At 42.3% G+C, this 19,571-nt stretch overlaps 1 protein-coding gene across 2 annotated transcripts; it reads left to right on the top strand.

The window, feature by feature from the left end:
* Positions 1–305: 305 nt before the first annotated feature.
* CCR3 (C-C motif chemokine receptor 3) lies at positions 306–12,973 on the top strand. 2 transcript variants are annotated; one of them, XM_057555232.1, is made up of 2 exons: positions 306–393; positions 11,886–12,973. In XM_057555232.1, the coding sequence occupies exon 2, from the start codon at positions 11,897–11,899 to the stop codon at positions 12,971–12,973; it is 1,077 nt and encodes a 358-aa protein (XP_057411215.1). In that variant the 5' UTR covers positions 306–393; positions 11,886–11,896. The 2 variants fall into 2 exon arrangements, with proteins under 2 accessions (XP_057411215.1, XP_057411216.1); XM_057555233.1 differs by lacking the exon at positions 306–393 and adding an exon at positions 9,079–9,128.
* Positions 12,974–19,571: the final 6,598 nt, after the last annotated feature.

The following is a 19,571-nucleotide window of genomic DNA, read 5'->3' as shown; positions in this document are numbered from 1 at the left end:
CAAGGAAATCCCGATTTCATTTTTTATCCTGTCTCCTCAAAGGTCAAAGCCATGCTTATTCAAGAATTATCCCCCCTTCCAAAACAATGAGCAATTTCAAGGGAAGGCAGAACCCCTAAAATAGCTGCTAAACATCAACGGCGTTCATCTCAAGGATTACTCAACTGAGTGCTTAGTGTGTGATCTCAATCATAGAAAAGAAGAACTGCTCTTAAGCTCGATTATCTTCTGAAAAATTTGCAAAACCGTAGAAGCTAAGCCCGTTTGAAACAGGAAGCTGTGTTCCTTCCTACCTTACTAATATCCCTGGTGGTATCAGATGGTATCTCCGTTTCATGAGTAGCAAGACCTAAGCTATCACTGGACGCATAAAGGACTTTGCTAAATTGGCAGGTACCACTGTCTTCTTTTTGTTCTCATCTGGGCGAGAACTTATTAAATGCAACAAAAGTTGTTTATTCAGGAGAGGTTTCCAGGTAGATCGTCAGGTTCCAAGGAAAAAGGAGATGGAGCAAGGGGTCTAGCCAGGCGGAAGCAATTCCTCCCAGGAGTGCTCTTGGATGGAGGAGGTAGAGAGGGAGGCCTGCTGCAAGGCAGTAGGTAGTGTGGGGCCAAAGTGGGAGAGCAGATTGTGAAATATGTCCATTTTCTTCTTGCTTTCTCCCTTTCTGCCTTTCTCTCACCCGTACCATGATGTGTTTGCCTCTTCCACTTATCCAAACTTGGCCTTTTATCCTCTTCGGTCAACATGCCCAAGACTGTGACCATGCTGCCTTCCCTGGGCTTTCATAAATTCTCAACTATTGAGAGGATGACCACTCCAAAAGGGTTATACTTAGTAGCTTTGTGTTATTGATACTGATTTGTAAGAAACATTCAGTGAAAGTATAATTGACATATGTGTGTACATACTTTTATGTATTACATCTGTATATATACGTATATATTTCAGTTTTTCATTGAAAATCCACTCTAAGTCAGGCTATTAGATGGATCAGTTGTTCGGCTGATTTGGTGTCTTTTTATCTGGATCTACAAAGTTGACTGTTTGCTTTTCCTGGATCTATATTAGAGGGTAGGAAGAGAAAGCCTTCCTTATTTTCTGGGAAACCTTCAATTGGTTGGGGATGAAAGTTAACTGTTGTGTGACAAGTGTTTCAAGGGGAGGCGGTGGGATTATGCGGTCTTTGGTACATGGAAGTGATAGGAGTTGGAGTGTATCTGAAGCTCTTTTCAGAAAATGGTGATGATTACCATGAACTATGCAGGCAGAGTTATTTCTCCTAGGGGAATAACTGCATGACTTAATAAGAAAAAAGCAGATATACTCAGCAGAATAAAATGTGTAAAGGGCACAAACAGATAATTCGCAGAAAAGGAGATACAAATGATTAATAATTACAGCTAAAAAACAACCCCTCAGTAACTAAATAAGTGTTAGTTACATAAATAATGACATCCTTGTTGCCTGTAAAATCGGCTGAGGAATTTTTTTCTCTTAGATCTCCGTACTGATGGATGCTTGCTGAGACTGGCACCATCACCTACTAGTATATATATTGTTACACACCTTCTGGAAGCAATTTGGCAAAATGCATCAAGAGTCTTAGAAATATGACTAGCGGTAGAAACTGTGCTTTGGGAAATCTACTTTAAGGAAGTAATAAAAATACAGATAAAGATGTTTACTGCAGTATTATTTGTAAAGGTGCAAATTGGAAACAACTTAATCACACAACAGTAAGACAATGATTAAATAACCATAAATATACAATATGTTGAAGTTGTTACAAATTATATTTTCAAATAATTTTTAACCACATGGAACTAGGTGCAGGGTATAAAATTTTAAGTATCAGAATACAAAAGGGCATACAAGTGTGGTATCAACTTTAACAAACATGGGGCCTAGAAAAGAAGCAGTGGTTCTCTCTCCAAGGCACAGGTGGAGGTGGAAATACCAGGGGCCAGGAAGCTGACGCTCCAGTATGCTGAACATCCCAACCATGTTATTTTGACTGCATAGGCATAATTTCCCCATAAAACATTTCTTCATGATCATCTCTTTCAACTAAGTAACATATCAGCCTGTATACAAACACTAAAAATCAGCCACATTGGAAACACCTGCTACTGGAATATAAAGTGTAAATCTAATCCTTGAACAAGGAAGTTGGTAAAAATATCCAAAGTCACTTGGCAGGTGGATGAAACCAAGTCACTTAACTGACTACACTCCGAGAATAGCGTGTAAACTTTGCTCTAGTAACTAATAATATGAGTGGCAGCTGTGCAAGCCCATGTGCTGCTCTAAAATATAAAGGCTGGGAGATGTCTGCATCTGGGAAGAAGACTGCATTTATTCATGATTTCAACCTTGAGAGGTTCTTGTGTATTTCTAGGGAGGGAGCTTACTGGCTCGCAAGACAGCCCATTCTGTTCCTGTACGACTTGGTTCTCAGCAAGTTCTTCCCCATATGTGACTGAATGTAGTTTCTTCCAATACCATCAAATTCCTGCTCTCTGGAGAGTCTACTCCCTCCTCTACAGGAAAAGCTACCCCATTACAGGCTTTCCCTTCTCAAAGGAATCCAAAACATCGCCTAATCCAGTTCTTTAATAAAAAAAGATTAGAAAACTTTGGTCCAGATCAAAGATGTATAAATATTGGGATAAAAAGAAAAAGAAAAGAAACTAAAATAAATCTGAAGACTTTTTTCATACAAAACATTCAAGTTCTGCCAACTACAGCTGATGTTTCTGGACCTTTATCATCCTAGCCTGTCCTGTGCTCCAGGTTGATACTAACCCTCTTAAAATGTGGTACCTGGGACAGAAGCTAATATTTCAAATGCATAGTCTGAAAAGTGAAAAGCAAGGTAAAATTATTCTGCTCCATCCTTGTATTCATTTAAGAAGCATTTATTAAGCAGCTATTACTTGTCAGGCATTATACGGGGCACTAGTCCTGCACTGTCCAATATGGTGGCTACTTGCCACATGTGGCTATTCCAATTGAACTTAATTAAATTTAAATAACATGAAAAGCTCAGTTCTTCAGCAGCAGTAGCCACATTCCAAGTGCTCAACAGCCATGTGGCGTGTAGGTGCTTTATTGAACAGCACAGATACAGAACATTCCATCACTGCAGAAAAGTTCTATTGGATAGTGCTATACCAGATCATTATTTTTTCTGACTATCCCAGGTTCGCTGTGGAAAGAAGTGCAAGGGGAGGGGGACTGGTTTAAAACTGTGTAGGTGGGAAGCAATTTGAGGAGCTAGATGGATAGGTAATTGGATGAATAAATGAAGGGCTAGCTGGGTAGAGAGGAACATGGAGAATCAGATTGGCAGATTTCCTTTGTTCTGGATGATCTATTTACATAGACGAAGCCTGAATTAGCTCTTGGGGTTGGCTTCTAAAGAGGCTGCAACTGAGGATACTCTTAGTTCAACCCCTAAATTTCCTCTTTTCTTCTCACTTAAGTTTAAGGAGGTTGGAGGGATGTAACTCAGAGACAGTAAACAGATTCAAAAAATTTAGGAGGGTGCAGTGTATCATCTATCTATCTATCTATCTATCTATCTACCTACCTATTCCTGTCATCTTTGTGAAAGATAATCTAACCTCGATGATTCTTCATTGGAATGTCAGTCAGTAAATGGATTAATATAATCTTGGGTTCCCATTAGGTTATTTAATTTGCTTGAGATCAAAAACCATTTGTAGAAATTCAAAATCCTCATTTACTGTTACTAAAGATTTTAATGAAGGCTGAAATGTCTTGTTAAAACATTACTGGATGCCAATCACTGTGTTTTCTATAACCTCACTCCCTCACCTCCCTCAAGACTTTTCTCAGACGTCATCTCACGAGCTCCTTGTTGACCCCCTCCAATTTAAACTGCACCTCTCCAACCCCATCCTACTGCCTTTCTTCATCTCCTACTTTATCTTTCTCTGTAGCACTCATGACCATCTGAGACACTGTAGTTTTTAGTTATATATTATTCCCCAACTAGAATATAAGCTTCATGAGGTCAGAGAGTTTTGTCTATTCTGTTCACTGATATGCCTCTGTCCCTGGAACAGTGCCTGGCATATCATAGGTGCTAATAAGTATTTGCTGAATGAATGACTGGAGAACCCCATGAGGCAGTAACTCTTCTTATCACCAGGTTACACATAAAGATTCTGAAGCACAGAGAGGTTAACCTACTTGCTCTAGGTCACACAGCCATTTCTTCAGACTCAGGAATTGAATAATTATCCTAGACTGAGGACGACCAAGGATATATAAGCAAGAAAATCTTACGACTATGATTCCTTGCCACCAAATACCCATGAAACCAAAAGTATCTAGGGCCTTAGGCATGGAACCTGATCTTAACAGCAGGTGGTCCTGCAGGAGTGATCACCACCAGGAGTCACCTGTAGGCAGGGCTCTTCCAGATGGACAGGCAGTTTCAGGATGGTAAGCACTGACTTCACACCTGCTCTCTTCTCTATATTCTTTAGATGATTTATCAAGTTCACCTGAGAGGCGGATCCCCTCAAAGAGACTAAGCACTTACACACACACACACACACACACACACGCACCACCGATTAGTGATGTTACTAAACTGGGATATCATTCAGCATGTGGCCTTCTATCAGACATGCCTGGTTTTAACCAAACTCCCGCTACTGTCAAGGATCAGCACTCTTCATCATAGGCATGACAGTTTTCCACTTTAGCAAAGTTTTAGAATAAAACGGATTTCAAATTAATAGTATCTTTTTTGTACTTTGGGGACTTTGAAAGGTTGGGGGGTAGGATGTCCAATTATAATCAGGAACCAGACAAACGTACTAACACGACTATTCTTTAACATCACTGTGGAAGTTCCAGCCAAAGCAATAAGGTGAGAGAAACAAATAAGAAATACCAGAAGGGAGGATATAATCTTATCACTGTGTCACAGATAATATGATTATCTATCTAGGAGTCCTAAAGGAATTTATTTTTAAAAATCAGTAAGGTAATCAGCTTAAAACATGTAAAATAATTTTTTTTATACTACCAACGATTGGTTAGAAAATTTGTTAGGGAAAAATATATCATTCACAGTAACCTCAGAAATATAAAGGCAGATCAAAATTTAAAAAGAAATGTGCAAGTCCAATAACTTAAAGCCCTATGGCAAGCAGACATAGCATTTTCCCAGATATAAACGTTTGATATGTAAACTTGTCAATTCTTCCTAAACTTATTTACAAATGTAACAAAATTCCACTCAAAATTATGTTTTTGTAAGTAACTGACCAAGTGATACAAAAGTTTATCTAATAGGACAAATGGCTCTAACAGATAAGACATACTGCGAAATGAAAAATGAAAGGCAGTTGTATAATCGGATAATCTATATAAATAATCTAATAAATCTACAGTAATTAAAAGAGTGTTTCTGGCACAGAAATCAATGGAATGTAAAGTACACAAGCAGAATCAGGAACCTGAGGGAACATATGGCAAAGGTGATGTTTCCAGCCCAAGGAGGAGACAGAGGGTAGTTACTCAACATATGGTGTCTTCAAATTGGTCAACCATTCAGAGAGAAATAAAATAGAAATGCACTTCACGCCATATATCAAACCAAACTAAAAGATATTAGTGATCTGCATGTATAAAAATGGAACCATAAAGATACTAGAATATATATAAACATTTATGTAATCTTGGGGTGTGGAGGCCCTTACTAAATGGAACCCTAAGGCAATAACAGTGTGGTCTTTGGAGACACAGAGTCCCAGCCCTGCCGTGCATCAACGGAATAGTGACTGAGCCTTGCCAAGCCTCTGTTTGCTCATCTATAAAATGGGGATATAAAAACCTACCTTGCAAAGCTGTGAAGACAAACAAGCCTGTATAAAGTGCTGGCCTAAGGAAGGCACAGTTATTACTCACTCTTGTCTCACACTAGTTATGTGTAAAGAACGTAAACTTCCTGAACTCAGAGGCCATTTTCTTCTCAGTATTTTTTCCTTCCCAGGTGGTTGCTGACAATAAGGGGGAAAAAAGTACATCATACAGAGAAAGCTTCTGACGATATCATGCATTATTTGATCCATGCTGAGAAATAAATATTTCCTTCAGTCAGAGGCACTGTGCTGGCTGGGGCTCAGGACCAAGGAGCTGGAGGCCCAGTGCACTGGTTTGATTTGCGGTGTCTTTAGAGTTTAATAAGATTCTTTGAGTGGATTCTCATTAGGAGGGGCTCTGGCTTGCATTTGGGGAGGGTCCAGAGATATGGTCTCCACGTCTTCAAAGACAGGAAGGTTTGAATTACTGTAAACCCTGGGGGGTGGCCTTCTGATGTGCACTCTGGACATTTAAGCACAGTGTCCAGCTATACAGGCTGAAAGGCTGGCCCAGCAAGAGAAGAGCAGGGGCCCTGTGAACATCCTCCAAGTTAAGAATTTGCCAAAAGCGCTAAGAATCGTGGAGTGGGAAGAAGAGAAAAGGTGGGCATGAGAGTATCACACACTGAATAATTTGGAGGCATCCTGGGAGCTGGTGTCCTCACGGCCCACCTGTCCACACGAAGGTGCCCGCCGTGGTCATCTGAAAGGCCTTCTCACTCTTCCCGTGGAGGCCTGCTGAGCCCCAGCCAAAGCAGGTCTCAAGACCCTAAAAGACGCCTCCCCTACCCCAGCCTGGGGGTTGTATGTCAGCTCCACCCAAGATCAAAGGGGAGAACCTGGCTACTAAGATCTCCAAATTTCAAAACAAAATTCAAATGCTTTACCTAGTGTGTCCTCTTCTTCAAGTTTCTTAGATCTCAGTTTGTGGTTTCAAGTTCTGATGAGGAAACCCTTCATCTTTTAATTTGTTTTCAACCCAATTACCTTTAGAAAATGTGTCTGCCAAATCTTCCAGCAGTCCCTGCCTAAAAACACTAGCTTTCAATGACAGTTTAACTGATAAGGGAATATAGAAAAATTTTTAAAATGATAATCCACCTACCCCCCACAGCTATTTTGATTATTTGCCTGTTGCCTTTTATATGTACATATAATTTCATGCTGTTGCAATCTTCATTTACACACTTTACATTCTCTTCATTTTTATAAACATTTGTCTGTGATTCTATCTGGTATCCAAAACCAGTTTTAATGAGTACATAATAATCTATTGTGTAAATGGACTACAATTTATTCAAAATATCCTTCATGTGTCAAACATTTAGATTGTTCCCATTTCTTGTTTTTCTACTACAAAAACAATGCCACAGTGAACACCTTTGTGCACATTATGTATTGGACCTTTTCCCCTTAGGGTAAATTCCCAGGATTAGAACTACTGGATCAAAGCCATGTGTATCCTGATGGTTCCTGTTATATATGAAATTTATTAAAACAAGTTACATTGCATCATCAGTGAATAAGCGCTCCAGCAATGAATAAGGTTCACTGCAAACTCACTAGCATTGAGTATCATCATTACATTTTTTTATAATTAAAATGGCATTTCAAACTTAAATATATTTTCTAGAGAAGGGTCTCCAATTCTAAATATTTCTTTTCAATTCAGTTTTGCAACACTCATTAAAATTTTACACTGGTGAATGTGAAATTATGAAATTATGAGATATCCATTACCTCATACCATTTACCACAGTATAAATGGAGGTTGCATATATATTTAGCTGGACCTGGCCAGAAAAGAATGGCAGGGAGAGGGCTCCTCTACTTCTGAGTCCAGGAATTGTGAGAAAAGAGACTGTGGAAGGAAGCAGTCACATCTGTGTGTCCCATCTCTCCCATCCAGGCTTTGACCAGAGTTGGGGGGTGTGGAGGGCTGTTTGATAAATTGGGGGTACCCCCAAGAGGATGTCTCTCTTCAAGGCACCTCCTTACCCACGTGGGGTGGCTAGCGCAGTTAAGCTGGTGGTCAGGCAGAAAAAAGATCTGGTTTGCAGTCTTGCGTGTCCCTTGGTTTGTACGTGGCATGGACATGGAGTCAAGGAGGAGCATGTCTGCCTGGGCACCTGCCAGTTCAGGAGAAAGAGCACAGCCTGGGCCAGAAACCTGATGGAGACGTGCTTCTCCATTCCAGCCAGAGCCGAGGGAACACTCCATCACCTGGGAGAGGTCACTGTGCCCGGGGAGGACTGAGAATGAATCGATCCTGAAGCTATTAGCTACAAACCACTGCAGCAGATGCTAGCACAAGGCTCAGGGTTGGGACTAGGTTGACCCCCCTCAGCAGACACAAGCCACGTAAATCAAGAACCAACAGGAGACTAGGGTACCCCCTTCTCCCTCCGCCCACGCATCAAGTCATGCTGGCCCTTCCCCCATATCTCCACTGCCATCTTAGAAAGAACCAATGAGAGAAGACAAGGAACCGAAATTATAAGCTGGCAACAGAGGATGAGTAAAACCTAGTCATCATTCAAATCAATGGATGGATCAGACTAAATTTAAACCACTTAGCACTAAAATTTGTGAATACTTTTTCCTGCTACCCAGCAGGTGGGAAGCTAGTAACAGAGATCCAAATAGTTTTGGAGACTAAAGAAACTTCATTTACAGTGCTCGGTTGAGTTGTACTGTGAGCAATTTTAGTGAACCAGCTAAAGGAGTATGATCTCAATTTTTGTAAAACTTCGTATCTGCGTATGCATATCTACATAGAGAAATGTTATTGGTGGTAAACGCATCATGGTGAGATTTGGGGTGGTTTTTACTGTGTGTGTGTGCGTGCGCGCGCCTTTCTTTATTGTTGATGTTGTTTACTATTACTGTATCATTTTTCCGAACTGCAAGGACTGTGAATAGGACTGCAGACAGATAAAAACCCTATCTGTTTTTGTGTCTCTGACCCCATGTAACTAGTAATCAACGACGTGGCTTCTGACTCTACAGAACCTGCTTGCTTCCCTGTGCTTTGCAGTCTAGGCACCCCCCCACACCAAGATTCTATAATCTTATACTGATCATATTGGATTTATGGAAGTGACACGTGAATTAAAGATGATCCTCAAGTTGAACAAAAACTTCAGTGAAATTTTTTTTAAAGTCTGAAGTGTTTTTAGATCAGTCTGAGAGAAAAGGAAAGAATATACAAATAATTAACGGTGAGTAGAGGCTCTGTTCCTTTCTTGCTTTAGACATTAAGATTTAGAGAGACACTCATGATTGAAAATGCATAACAGACAAAATGATGGGTATTTTTTCTCAGCTGCTGTGGATTTTGCCATTAGGAATAAGAATGCTGATAAGATCATACAAATCAGTTGTTCCTCAATTCCATTTTTCACCTCAAAAGTCTGACGGTGTCACTTATCAGCAGATGATGTACCAGGACAGAGCTATGAAAATAGATCAAGTTCTATCCAACAGCCCCTACTTTTTCCTGATTTCATACGAAATGGCTTCTCATTGACTTTCTTTCACTTCTGCTTCCTACCAATTTTACAGTTTTTTTCTAATTTAAAATGTGATCTCATGTAGACTGTCTGCTCTGATGCTCACCACAACCTTGGGTGCTACCATGATCCTTATTTTAGAGATGAGTAAATGAGGCTCAGAGTTACAGGCCTGTCCAAGTCCTATCGCTGGCGAGCAGAGCAGCCAGGAACAGCTCCTGTGTCTCCCCTCTCTACTCTCACTTGGACTACACAGAACCCTGACAGGTGCTGACCTCTGGGGTCCCAGTATTCTCTTAAGAAGCAAAGACAATCCTTGCCATTGGTTCCAATTATTGCAGTTCGAAGACTTGCCTTGAGAAATGCCTGCTGACATACATTCATGACCTCACATTGGTGCCTTCATAGAAAGAAGAAAGTCAGTAGGACTCCTTCTGAGGAGGCAGTGCAGGGATTAACTGCCCTTCATGGACTCCTCCCTTGTCTGTTTTTCCTTCTTCTCCAGCCAAGTCTGTAATCTTAAGAAAAGCAGGCACTGGCCCTAGGGATCCTGCTCTAAAATATATCAAATCTAATATGAAGTCCCATTGGCCTATGCTCAGCTCCTTTATGAAGGAGAAGCTCTAAGGGGTTTGCTCTTGGCACATGACTGGCTTATGTCAGCATTGTCACAAACAGGAAAAGGGAATGTTGCTTATAATTATTACAATAGTTTGTAACTACTATAATAGCTAAGTCTTCAAAAGTTAAAGATCATCCCAGCTTACCCTTCCCCCTCCCCACATCCTCAAGTCCATTCTCTACGTCTGCATCTTTATTCCTATCCTGTCCCTAGGTTCTTCAGAACCTTTTTAGATTCCATATATATGTGTTAGGATATGGTATTTTTCTCTTTCTGACTTAATTCACTCTGTATGACAGACTCTAGGTCTATCCACCTCACTATAAATAACTCAATTTCCTTTCTTTTTATGGCTGAGTAATATTCCATTGTATATATGTGCCACATCTTCTTTATCCACTCATCTGTCAGTGGACACTTAGGTTGCTTCCATGTCCTGGCTATTGTACATAGTGCTGCAATGAACACTGTGGTACATGACTCTTTTTGAATTATGGTTTTCTCGGGGTATATGCCCAATAGTGGGATTGCTGGGTCATAGAGACTGGCAATGACATATATACACTACCAAACGTAAAATAGATAGCTAGTGCGAAGCAGCCCCATAGCACAGGGAGATCAGCTCGGTGCTTTGTGACCACCTAGAGGGGTGGGATAGGGAGGGTGGGAGGGAGACGCAAGAGGGAGGGGATATGGGGATATATGTATACGTATAGCTGATTCACTTTGTTATACAGCAGAAACTAACACAACAATGTACAGCAATTATACTCCAATAAGGATGTCAGAAAAAAAAAAGTTAAAAATCACTGCACTTGAATCTAGGGATGAGAGAACTGGACATAGACACTGAAGACCTAGCCTGAACTTTTGCAATTACTTACTAGAGGATTTTAGGCTAATTATTAAATTTCTTTAAGGCTCAATCTCCCCATTAGCTATGATGAACAGCACATTGTTATGGAGCCATGGAGAGGGGGTAGTTATTTCTAATGATAATAATCACTATTATCATTATTACCACTATTATTATTATTATTAGCATTTGGTTTTTAAATAGGTAAGATGATTTTGAAAGTCATATATAAACCATAACACATAAAATGCAAAATACCTTAAAAGATACAGTAATAATAAAATTGCTATAATATTATTGTTATCATTACCCAACCTGTCTCTTCCCATTTTGTATTTCTGCCTTCAAATGCTTTCTGAAAGCAACACGCCCACTTTTCACCACCACCCACAACTCTTCTGTTTCCTTTCCCAACCCGGATCATGCTGACTTTCAAAACGTTAGATCTGGGCTTCCCTGGTGGTGCAGTGGTTGAGAATCTGCCTGCTAATGCAGGGGACACGGGTTCGAGCCCTGGTCTGGGAAGATCCCACATGCCACGGAGCAGCTGGGCCCGTGAGCCACAACTACTGAGCCTGTGCATCTGGAGCCTGTGCCCCGCAACGGGAGGGGCCGCGATAGTGAAAGGCCCGCGCACCGCGATGAAGAGCGGTCCCCACACCGTGATGAAGAGTGGCCCCCACTTGCCGCAACTAGAGAAAGCCCTCGCACGAACCAAAGACTCAACACAGCCAAAAATAAATAAATAAATAAATAAATAAAGTAGCTATAAAAAAAAAAAAAAAAAAAAAAAAAAAACGTTAGATCTTTCACTCCTGACATCTCCCCCCACAGCATCTCTGATATACCTTTGGAAATACATGCTGAGGAATGTGTAGGCTGTTTATCCCATGTGGTTTTACTGAGTAAATGTATAAACCAACTGGTGTGGGTCACAAGGGTTGATCATGGCTAACTGTGGGGTTGCTTTTTCCTTCTTCTATCACAGGGACAAGGGAAATGGCGACCTCAGTCGATGGGACTGAGACTGTGGGTGAAGCTGCTGGGACCACACCCTATGACTATGAGGGGGCACTGCCATGTGAAAAAAGCAACATCAAGGAGCTGGGGGCCCAGCTCCTGCCCCCACTGTATTCCCTGGTGTTCACGGTTGGTATGCTGGGCAATGTAGTGGTGGTGGTGATCCTCACAAAATACAATAAGCTCCGCATTATGACCAACATCTACCTGCTCAATTTGGCCATTTCGGACTTGCTCTTCTTATTCACTCTGCCGTTCTGGATTCACTATGTTGGGTGGAATGAGTGGGTTTTTGGCCACCATATGTGTAAGTTGCTCTCTGGGCTCTATTACATGGGCTTGTACAGTGAGATCTTCTTCATCATACTCCTGACCATAGACCGGTATCTGGCCATCGTTCACGCCGTGTTTGCCCTTCGAGCCCGGACGGTCACTTTTGGTATCATCACCAGCATCTTCACCTGGGTCCTGGCAGGGTTAGCAGCCCTCCCTGAATTTATCTTCCATGAGTCCCAAGAGGAGTCTGAACAGACTTTCTGCAGTCCTCTTTACCCAAAGAATAGAGAAAATGCCTGGAAGTGTTTCTATGCTCTGAGGATGAGTATCTTGGGTCTCGCTCTGCCTCTGCTCGTTATGGCCATCTGCTACTCAGGAATCGTTAAAACACTGCTGAGATGCCCCAGTAAAAAAAAATACAAGGCCATCCGGCTCATTTTTGTCATCATGGTGGTCTTCTTTATTTTCTGGACACCCTACAATCTGGTTGTCCTTCTCTCAACTTTTCAAATGCACCTGGAGACTGACTGTGAGCAGAGCAGACAGCTGGACCTCGCCATGCTGGTGACGGAGGTGATCGCCTACACCCACTGCTGTGTCAACCCCGTGATCTACGCCTTCGTTGGTGAGAGGTTCCAGAAGCACCTCCGCCACTTCTTCCACAGGCATGTGGCCATCTACCTGGGCAAATTCATCCCATTTCTTCCTAGTGAAAAACTGGAAAGAGCCAGCTCTGTCTCCCCATCAACAGGGGAGCAGGAACTCTCTGCTGTATTTTAGGTCAGATGCAGAACACTGCCTAAAGAAGATGGACGGGGCAGATGAAGCAAACACATCCACCTCTGCACCAGTCCTCTGAACTTCCAGCGCAACAATGAAGTTCTTAAAGACATTAAAATATATACCCAATGGTAGCAGTGTATCTATGCACCCCAAAGTCATTACCAAAGGTCAGCAGCTGGGCAGTGACTTATTGTCAAACCTGAGAAGTAGAGCTTTGCTTGATTCTTTCAAGAGTTAAATATATTTTAATGCACCTGAATGTTACACAGTTACTATATGCAGCTACACACAGGTAAAGCTTTTTAGATCTTAAACCTTAACTTCAGCCAGTTATTGATATAAATGAAACATACTTCACAAAATACAATAAATCAATTACATTACTTCTTAATGTGCCTAGCTCTTTCCTTGCTTGATGAAAAGACTTGTAAAAAATTTATGCATATGTACTCTCAAGCACCATAATGGCATGTCACACCTGTTTTGAATATTCTTAATAATGAACAGATCTCCTATTCACACTGAATGACCACATTTCCCATGAGCTACTCGATAGAAGAAGAGCAATTTGGTATTTTCAGTATAGAGAATAAAAGCCCTGCTCATAGAAACTTCTCAGAGTCCTGAAATGTGCAGACACTGTCCTCTTTTACACCAGTCTCACTGTTCATCCAGTAACTGTGTGTTAGGTGATACAGACAGGATGCACAAACACTGCCTTAGGTTAAGTGAAGGATGCAAAACTGTGTAAGACAAACACAATCCTTGCCCCCATGAAAGTTTCCCTGTAGTAGAGGATGTTTAAGACAGAAAAAAATAACTTTAGTGCAAAGAGGAACACACTCGATGCTACGCCTGGGCCAGGAAGAAAGAGACCATTTCCAGCTGGAATCTGAGGGAGGAAGACTTCATGGAGGAAGTGGCTTTTGAGTAGGTCTCTGAAGGAGGGGCAGGATTTAGAAAGGGAGAGGGTTGGGGGGAAGGCACCCTAAGCCAATGTACGCCCAATACAAAGGTGAGTGGGGAAGGCACAAACATGTGTGGATGGCAGGGTGAGGTGGGAAGGCTGGGATGGGGGGTGATTTTCAGGCAGAGCATCTTGGGCTTTATTGGGAAGGCAAGGGGAACAAAGCAGTCAAAATGGTGTGTCAGGAAGATAAATCCGGTATCACACAGAGGAAGGAGTAGAGCAGGGGTCCCCAACCCCCAGGCCGTGGGCCGGTACCAGTCCACGGCCTGTTAGGAACCAGGCTGCAGCACAGCAGGAGGTGAGCAGCTCCACATTGCTCACATTACTGCCTGAACCACCCCTCCCCCTCCCCCCGCCACTGGTCCATAGAAAAATTGTCTTCCACGAAACCAGTCCCTTGTGCCAAAAAGGTTGGGGACCACTGGAGTAGAGGCCCCGGAACCAGGTAGGGAGGTAAGTTAGGAGACAAATGCAAGTGTGGTGGCAAGGAAAGATCAATGGCTGATCAAGAGAGGTGCCAAGAGCATGCCAAGAAGAATCTGGCCAAGAGACAGTGTGAAGGAAGAGTTAAAGCACCAGGAGCAGTATATGGTTGATTGAAAAAAACAAAGGGCAAAACAGAATGTATGTTTAAAAAAAAAAAAAAAAGGAGACACTTTTTTCATTGTGCTTAGATGCACTGACCATACTCTTTAAGGATACAAAAGAAAGAAGTAACAGAGGTCATCTTTAGGGAGGGGCGTGCGTAGAAATTAGAAGGAGGGATCTTTCTCTGAATACCCTTCTGCGTCTTTTAGATTTTGAAACAGGGGAACACATTTTTCAAAAAATAAACAACACTTTAGAATTATATAAAAAAATAAAAGGCTAGACTACTATTCAGATGTGGTATCCATTCTAGCCATAAAGAGATTAGAAGCCCTCTGCCATGAATTAACTCTGTGACCTGGTTAGATTATCTCTAAGCCCCCTTACAGTCCAAGTAAACTCTGATCTTGCTAAAGTTTTAGGAGCTGGATGCTCAAAGTCTACAAAATATATTGTAAAAAAAAGGAGGCTGGGGCATGATAGACAATTCCACAGCATCTCCTCCTACTGGCCATGAAACCAAGTGCATTTTCCATCGTTCACTAAGGTATACTCAAGTTTCATGTGTCATTCATTCATCTGGTCACTTATTCATTCATTCAGTAAACATTTGCTAAGCACCTGCCATGTTCTCAGCTAAGTCCCTCAGGAAGCTCACTGTCAGACTGAATTGGACACTGTTCTGTCCTACACTGCCCAAGATCAAAATCATGTCTTAAAAAGAAAACTGCCAACACCTAAATTCAACCCAAATGAGAGAGACTTCCACTGTGAAGACTAGAAAACATTCCATTTCCAGAACATTTCACATCCTAATCAAATGCTTGGAGAAGGGATGTACATGCTCTTGGCCTTCCATGCCATCCAGCCTCGACCGCTAGTGAGTGGCCTTAATTTTTCTTACCTTCACCCCTGTCTGAAAGGTCTTACCTCAATCCAACCCTACATGGGCAGCACAGGATGTGAACTTTGGAACACTAAACCACGCAACATGAATCTCAATTTGGCTAGGAAACTTTGAAGTTACTTTTTCTCTTTTTTGTGGTTCAACCAAAATGTAAATAAAGCAATCATTTAAAAACTATACATCACTGGTTCTCTCTTGCATTGTGAAGTACTGTTTGCCCTTAGGTAATCACAAGTGCAGGATATAGGTGCTAGTTCATACTCCCCTGATCCCTGAAAGCTTTTAGGAGCTCTGTGACCGACACAAAACTGCACATAACCAAATCACAGACTCAGTGTGCTCCTCTGTGCTCCCCAGCCCCATGCTGTCCGATGGAACCATCTACAACGATAGAAAAGTTCTACATCTATGTTGTCCAATATAATCACCACTGATCATATGCAGCTATTGAGCACCTGAAATGTGGCTAGTGAGATTGAGGAACTGAGTTTTTCACTCCGATTCAATTTTAATTGAAATAGCCAACATGTGGCTAGTGGCTAGTGGCTAGTGGCTACTGCATGTGGTTAGTGGTACAGCACTAGCCCCTTCAAACTTGCCTCTTCATATCAACTCTGCCTATGCATCAAGCTTCCTGTAGTCAGCAATCACGTCTTGAACACTGTGCAACGGGCTGAGGAAAATGCCAGTGATGTAAAGATGAATAAGATTCATTTCTAGAAAACTCACCATTCAGTGGAAAAGATCCATCTGACTCAAATGACTATAATGAAATGTGACAGGTGCCCAAAGGCCCCTCAGCAGAAAGTAGAATGGAGTCACTGAAGAAAGTTACACAGAGAAAGTGATATTCTGCTTAGGTTGGGTTCCCCCAAAAGCAGTTTCTGAGCAAGAAGTGGAGAGCAAAGAGTTTATTCGAAAGGAAACTCCTGGAGGGAGTGGGGAAGTACAACGGAAGAGGAAGATGCCAACAAAGGGTACATTACGAAGCACCTTCCACTGAGGGGTGACTGGAGCTCAAAACCACTAGAAAACTCTGGGAAACAGTGTAACTCACACTCCTCAGTTATCCCATTCGAGGGGGAAGACAGTTGGGGTATTAACACTCCACTCCTGTTGGTCATTGGCTGATTGACGCTTAATTCCTCAGGATTTCCAGCCTGCCTGGCTCTCAAGAGGCCTTCCAGCTTTGAGGAAAGCTCCCCAGCAACAAGATGCAGATACTGGATGTTGGACACCAGCTAGGCACACTCAGTTAAGGCTTGAGGGATAAAGCATTTGCTACATGTTTGAACAACTTTTTCATGAACCAAAGGGTGGAAGTGAGAGCAGTGTCTGCACTAGAGAGAGCCTGCTGTTGTGAAGACTAGGGTGACCCTGACAGTGGCAGGTGACCTTGAACACACCTCAGTGTTGACTTCCCTGCTGCTCCTCTTAGCATCATAATCTGCTGGTTTAAAAAATATGATCCGTTTCCAGCTTGAGTTTCTGAGGTTTTCAGAATTCCAAGGGTAAAATTCTAAAGTCTTCACATCTTCTGGACAAAGCAGGTTTATGTCCTCCACAGGCTATGGGCTTTCAATCACTGAGATTTTCTTCCCTTTCTGCCCAGATAAATCCCCAGTATAGTTAAGGTCACCATTTCTCTTTCTCTATTCACAGATCTAATCCAAGGGTCAGTGAACTGTCACCCATGGGCCAAATGCAGCCCACTGCCTGCTCTGTAAATAGAGTTTCACTGGAGCACAGCCATGCTTGTTTGTTTACAAATTGTCTGGCTGCTTTTGTGTTACAACAGAGTTGAGTAATTGTAACAGAGACTGCTCAGCCCACAAATCCTCAAGTATTTACTTTCTTATCTTTACAGAAGTTTCCTGATCCCTGATAATCCATGCCCTACAGGATGTGAGGCTCTGATATGCATAGCCATGATGAGGGAGACCAGATTTGGCGGGGGCAGGGGGAAACTAAGGATGTGAGGTCTGTGGACAAGCTGCTTAAATGCCCAGGTTAGTTCTAGCTTGACCCTGGATGCAGTTCTAAACAACCAAAATAGGGTTAGCTTGCGTAGTAGTCAAATGCTGCTCACTAATGCAAAATGCTAACAGTCTGTACCAACATAGCACATTGGAAGTTTTAACTGGGGCAGCCGGACCCCACAGATGCTGTATTCCAAACTAGGCTATACACAGAATTGACACAGGAATTGTTAAAACACATTTCACAACTCTTGAGACCCCTCACCTATACTGGGGACAAAGAGATTGGACTGTGAAAATTAGGGAGATACTTGAATAGGATCTCTTTGTCGAGGGCTGCTGGTGCCACCTCAACACCAGGGATGGGAGGAAGGAAGTCATGGTGGGTGCTGTCTCTCACCTCAAGCCTGATAAGAGCGATGCCAATAGGACCACCCAAGAGCTTGATACAAGTCATTGAGGTTAAAGAAGATCTGACTCTCACCCAGGAAATCAGGAGAACAGAGATAGGCCAGCCAGCTGCTTTGGGGGTGGAGTAGACAAAAACTGCCACTACTTTGGGATGGATCTATGCTTTCAGAGTTGATTTTGGCAAAGAACGTAGGATTCTTTTCCATGGACCAGATGAGAAAGAGCTGAATGGAGGATTTCTAACCTTGCCCAAGAAGACTGCCTGGATGGAGCTTGTCTGTAGGATGAGAAAAATGTGTGCAGTGGACTGCCGAAACAGCAGGGTATCCCTGTTATGTTGAATATGAATATTCCCAGGGATGTCTCCAATTACTCTACAAAAGCAGTCCTTGAGAGAAAGAATCAACTTTTACACCTGCTGGTCCCAGGGGTGGAGCTGGAGGTGAAGTCATCATTTTATGACAGGGCCAGTCAAGCAAAAACTTTCCTTCCTTTCCCAGTGCCTACCAGTCAGGGGATTAGAAACCATGCTTAGCAAGTAGGGGAAGGAGTAGAAATGCCAGGGAAGAAGAGAGGCAAGTAGGACAGCACCCCTCACTCCTCTCTCCTGAACGTGGTTCATCCCTCAGCCAGCTGGGAGGTGGTGGGAAGATTTAAATGTCAAATCAAGTTGAGTTTTGATATTCTTATGGGGATCAACCCTTCAATTTCTGAATTGAAACTCTCTGCTTTTAGTGAGTTCAAATGATCATGGGACTTTTTTGTACCTAAGCATGATGATAAAAGTCATAGGACTGCCCAACTTTTCACTGGGGCTGGAAGAACTTCAGCCTTTAATTCATTTTGAAGAGATGTGAGACACAAAAGTAGATTCTTTCTGTTCATACCTCATAAGCCCTGTTGGTTCAACGTACTGGTGGCAAATTCAAAGCCCCCAAATTTCAGCTCTTGAGGTCCACAGACGGCTTACGTGAATTTGCAGGACTGTCCTGCAGGACTTAAATGGATGTTAGAGCCCCAGATCCTGGCTGAGAAATAAGGCAGAGGGGAAAAAAGCAATGATATTTAATATATAGAGAGATATAAATATACGTATGGATATTAACATGGGCTTGAATAGAGAAATACTTATTAATGCCTGTAAAATTCTATATACCTAGATTTTGCCTGTCTTCAAAGTTAACCTTCCCTGGCTAAGCAAGAGCTAGTCCACTGGCCACTGCCCAATGCCATAAGAAGGGTGGTTGCCTCTTGCAATCTAGACTTTCTGAACTGAGGAAAGCCTCTTGGTTTTCAGATAGGACAAGATTCTTCCTGGCTTAGTTTGGGTCCTGGGAAATTGACCCCAAGCCTAAGACTGTCCCTTGCTAACGTCTGCTTCAGTTACAGGTGTAGTGGGAAATGTGAACATAAGGGGGCCTTCGCATGCTAGAGCTGCAGCTAGCCCTGTGTAATCATTCAAGAAAATAGCGAAGCAGAAAATATGCCCATATACTAGTTGGGAGGTGAGGTTTTGATGATATCACAGCAAGAAATCAGGAATGCCTATATCTGATCTTATCCAACTGGGTTGCAAAACTCTGGGGGATGCCATTTATATCCCTAGGAATTGTGCAATACAGTGGCCACAGGAGGGAGGAACAGAGGATAGGAAACACGGTTTCACTTTGTTAGTACCAGGGCTAATTCCTAGTCCCCTGGTGTAGGGCTTTGGTACAGCTGGTTATAGTTCAAAGCCTA

The sequence above is a fragment of the Balaenoptera acutorostrata genome, chromosome 10 (assembly GCF_949987535.1).
Source record: "Balaenoptera acutorostrata chromosome 10, mBalAcu1.1, whole genome shotgun sequence".
Lineage (NCBI taxonomy): Eukaryota > Metazoa > Chordata > Mammalia > Artiodactyla > Balaenopteridae > Balaenoptera > Balaenoptera acutorostrata.
The sequence above is the reverse complement of the archived record's forward strand: the minus strand, read 5'-3'. Positions and strand labels throughout refer to the sequence as shown.

Coding starts and splice junctions, on each gene's coding strand:
- CCR3 (XM_057555232.1), top strand. CDS start 11,897: ATGGCGACCTCAGTCGATGGGACTGAGACTGTGGGTGAAGCTGCTGGG.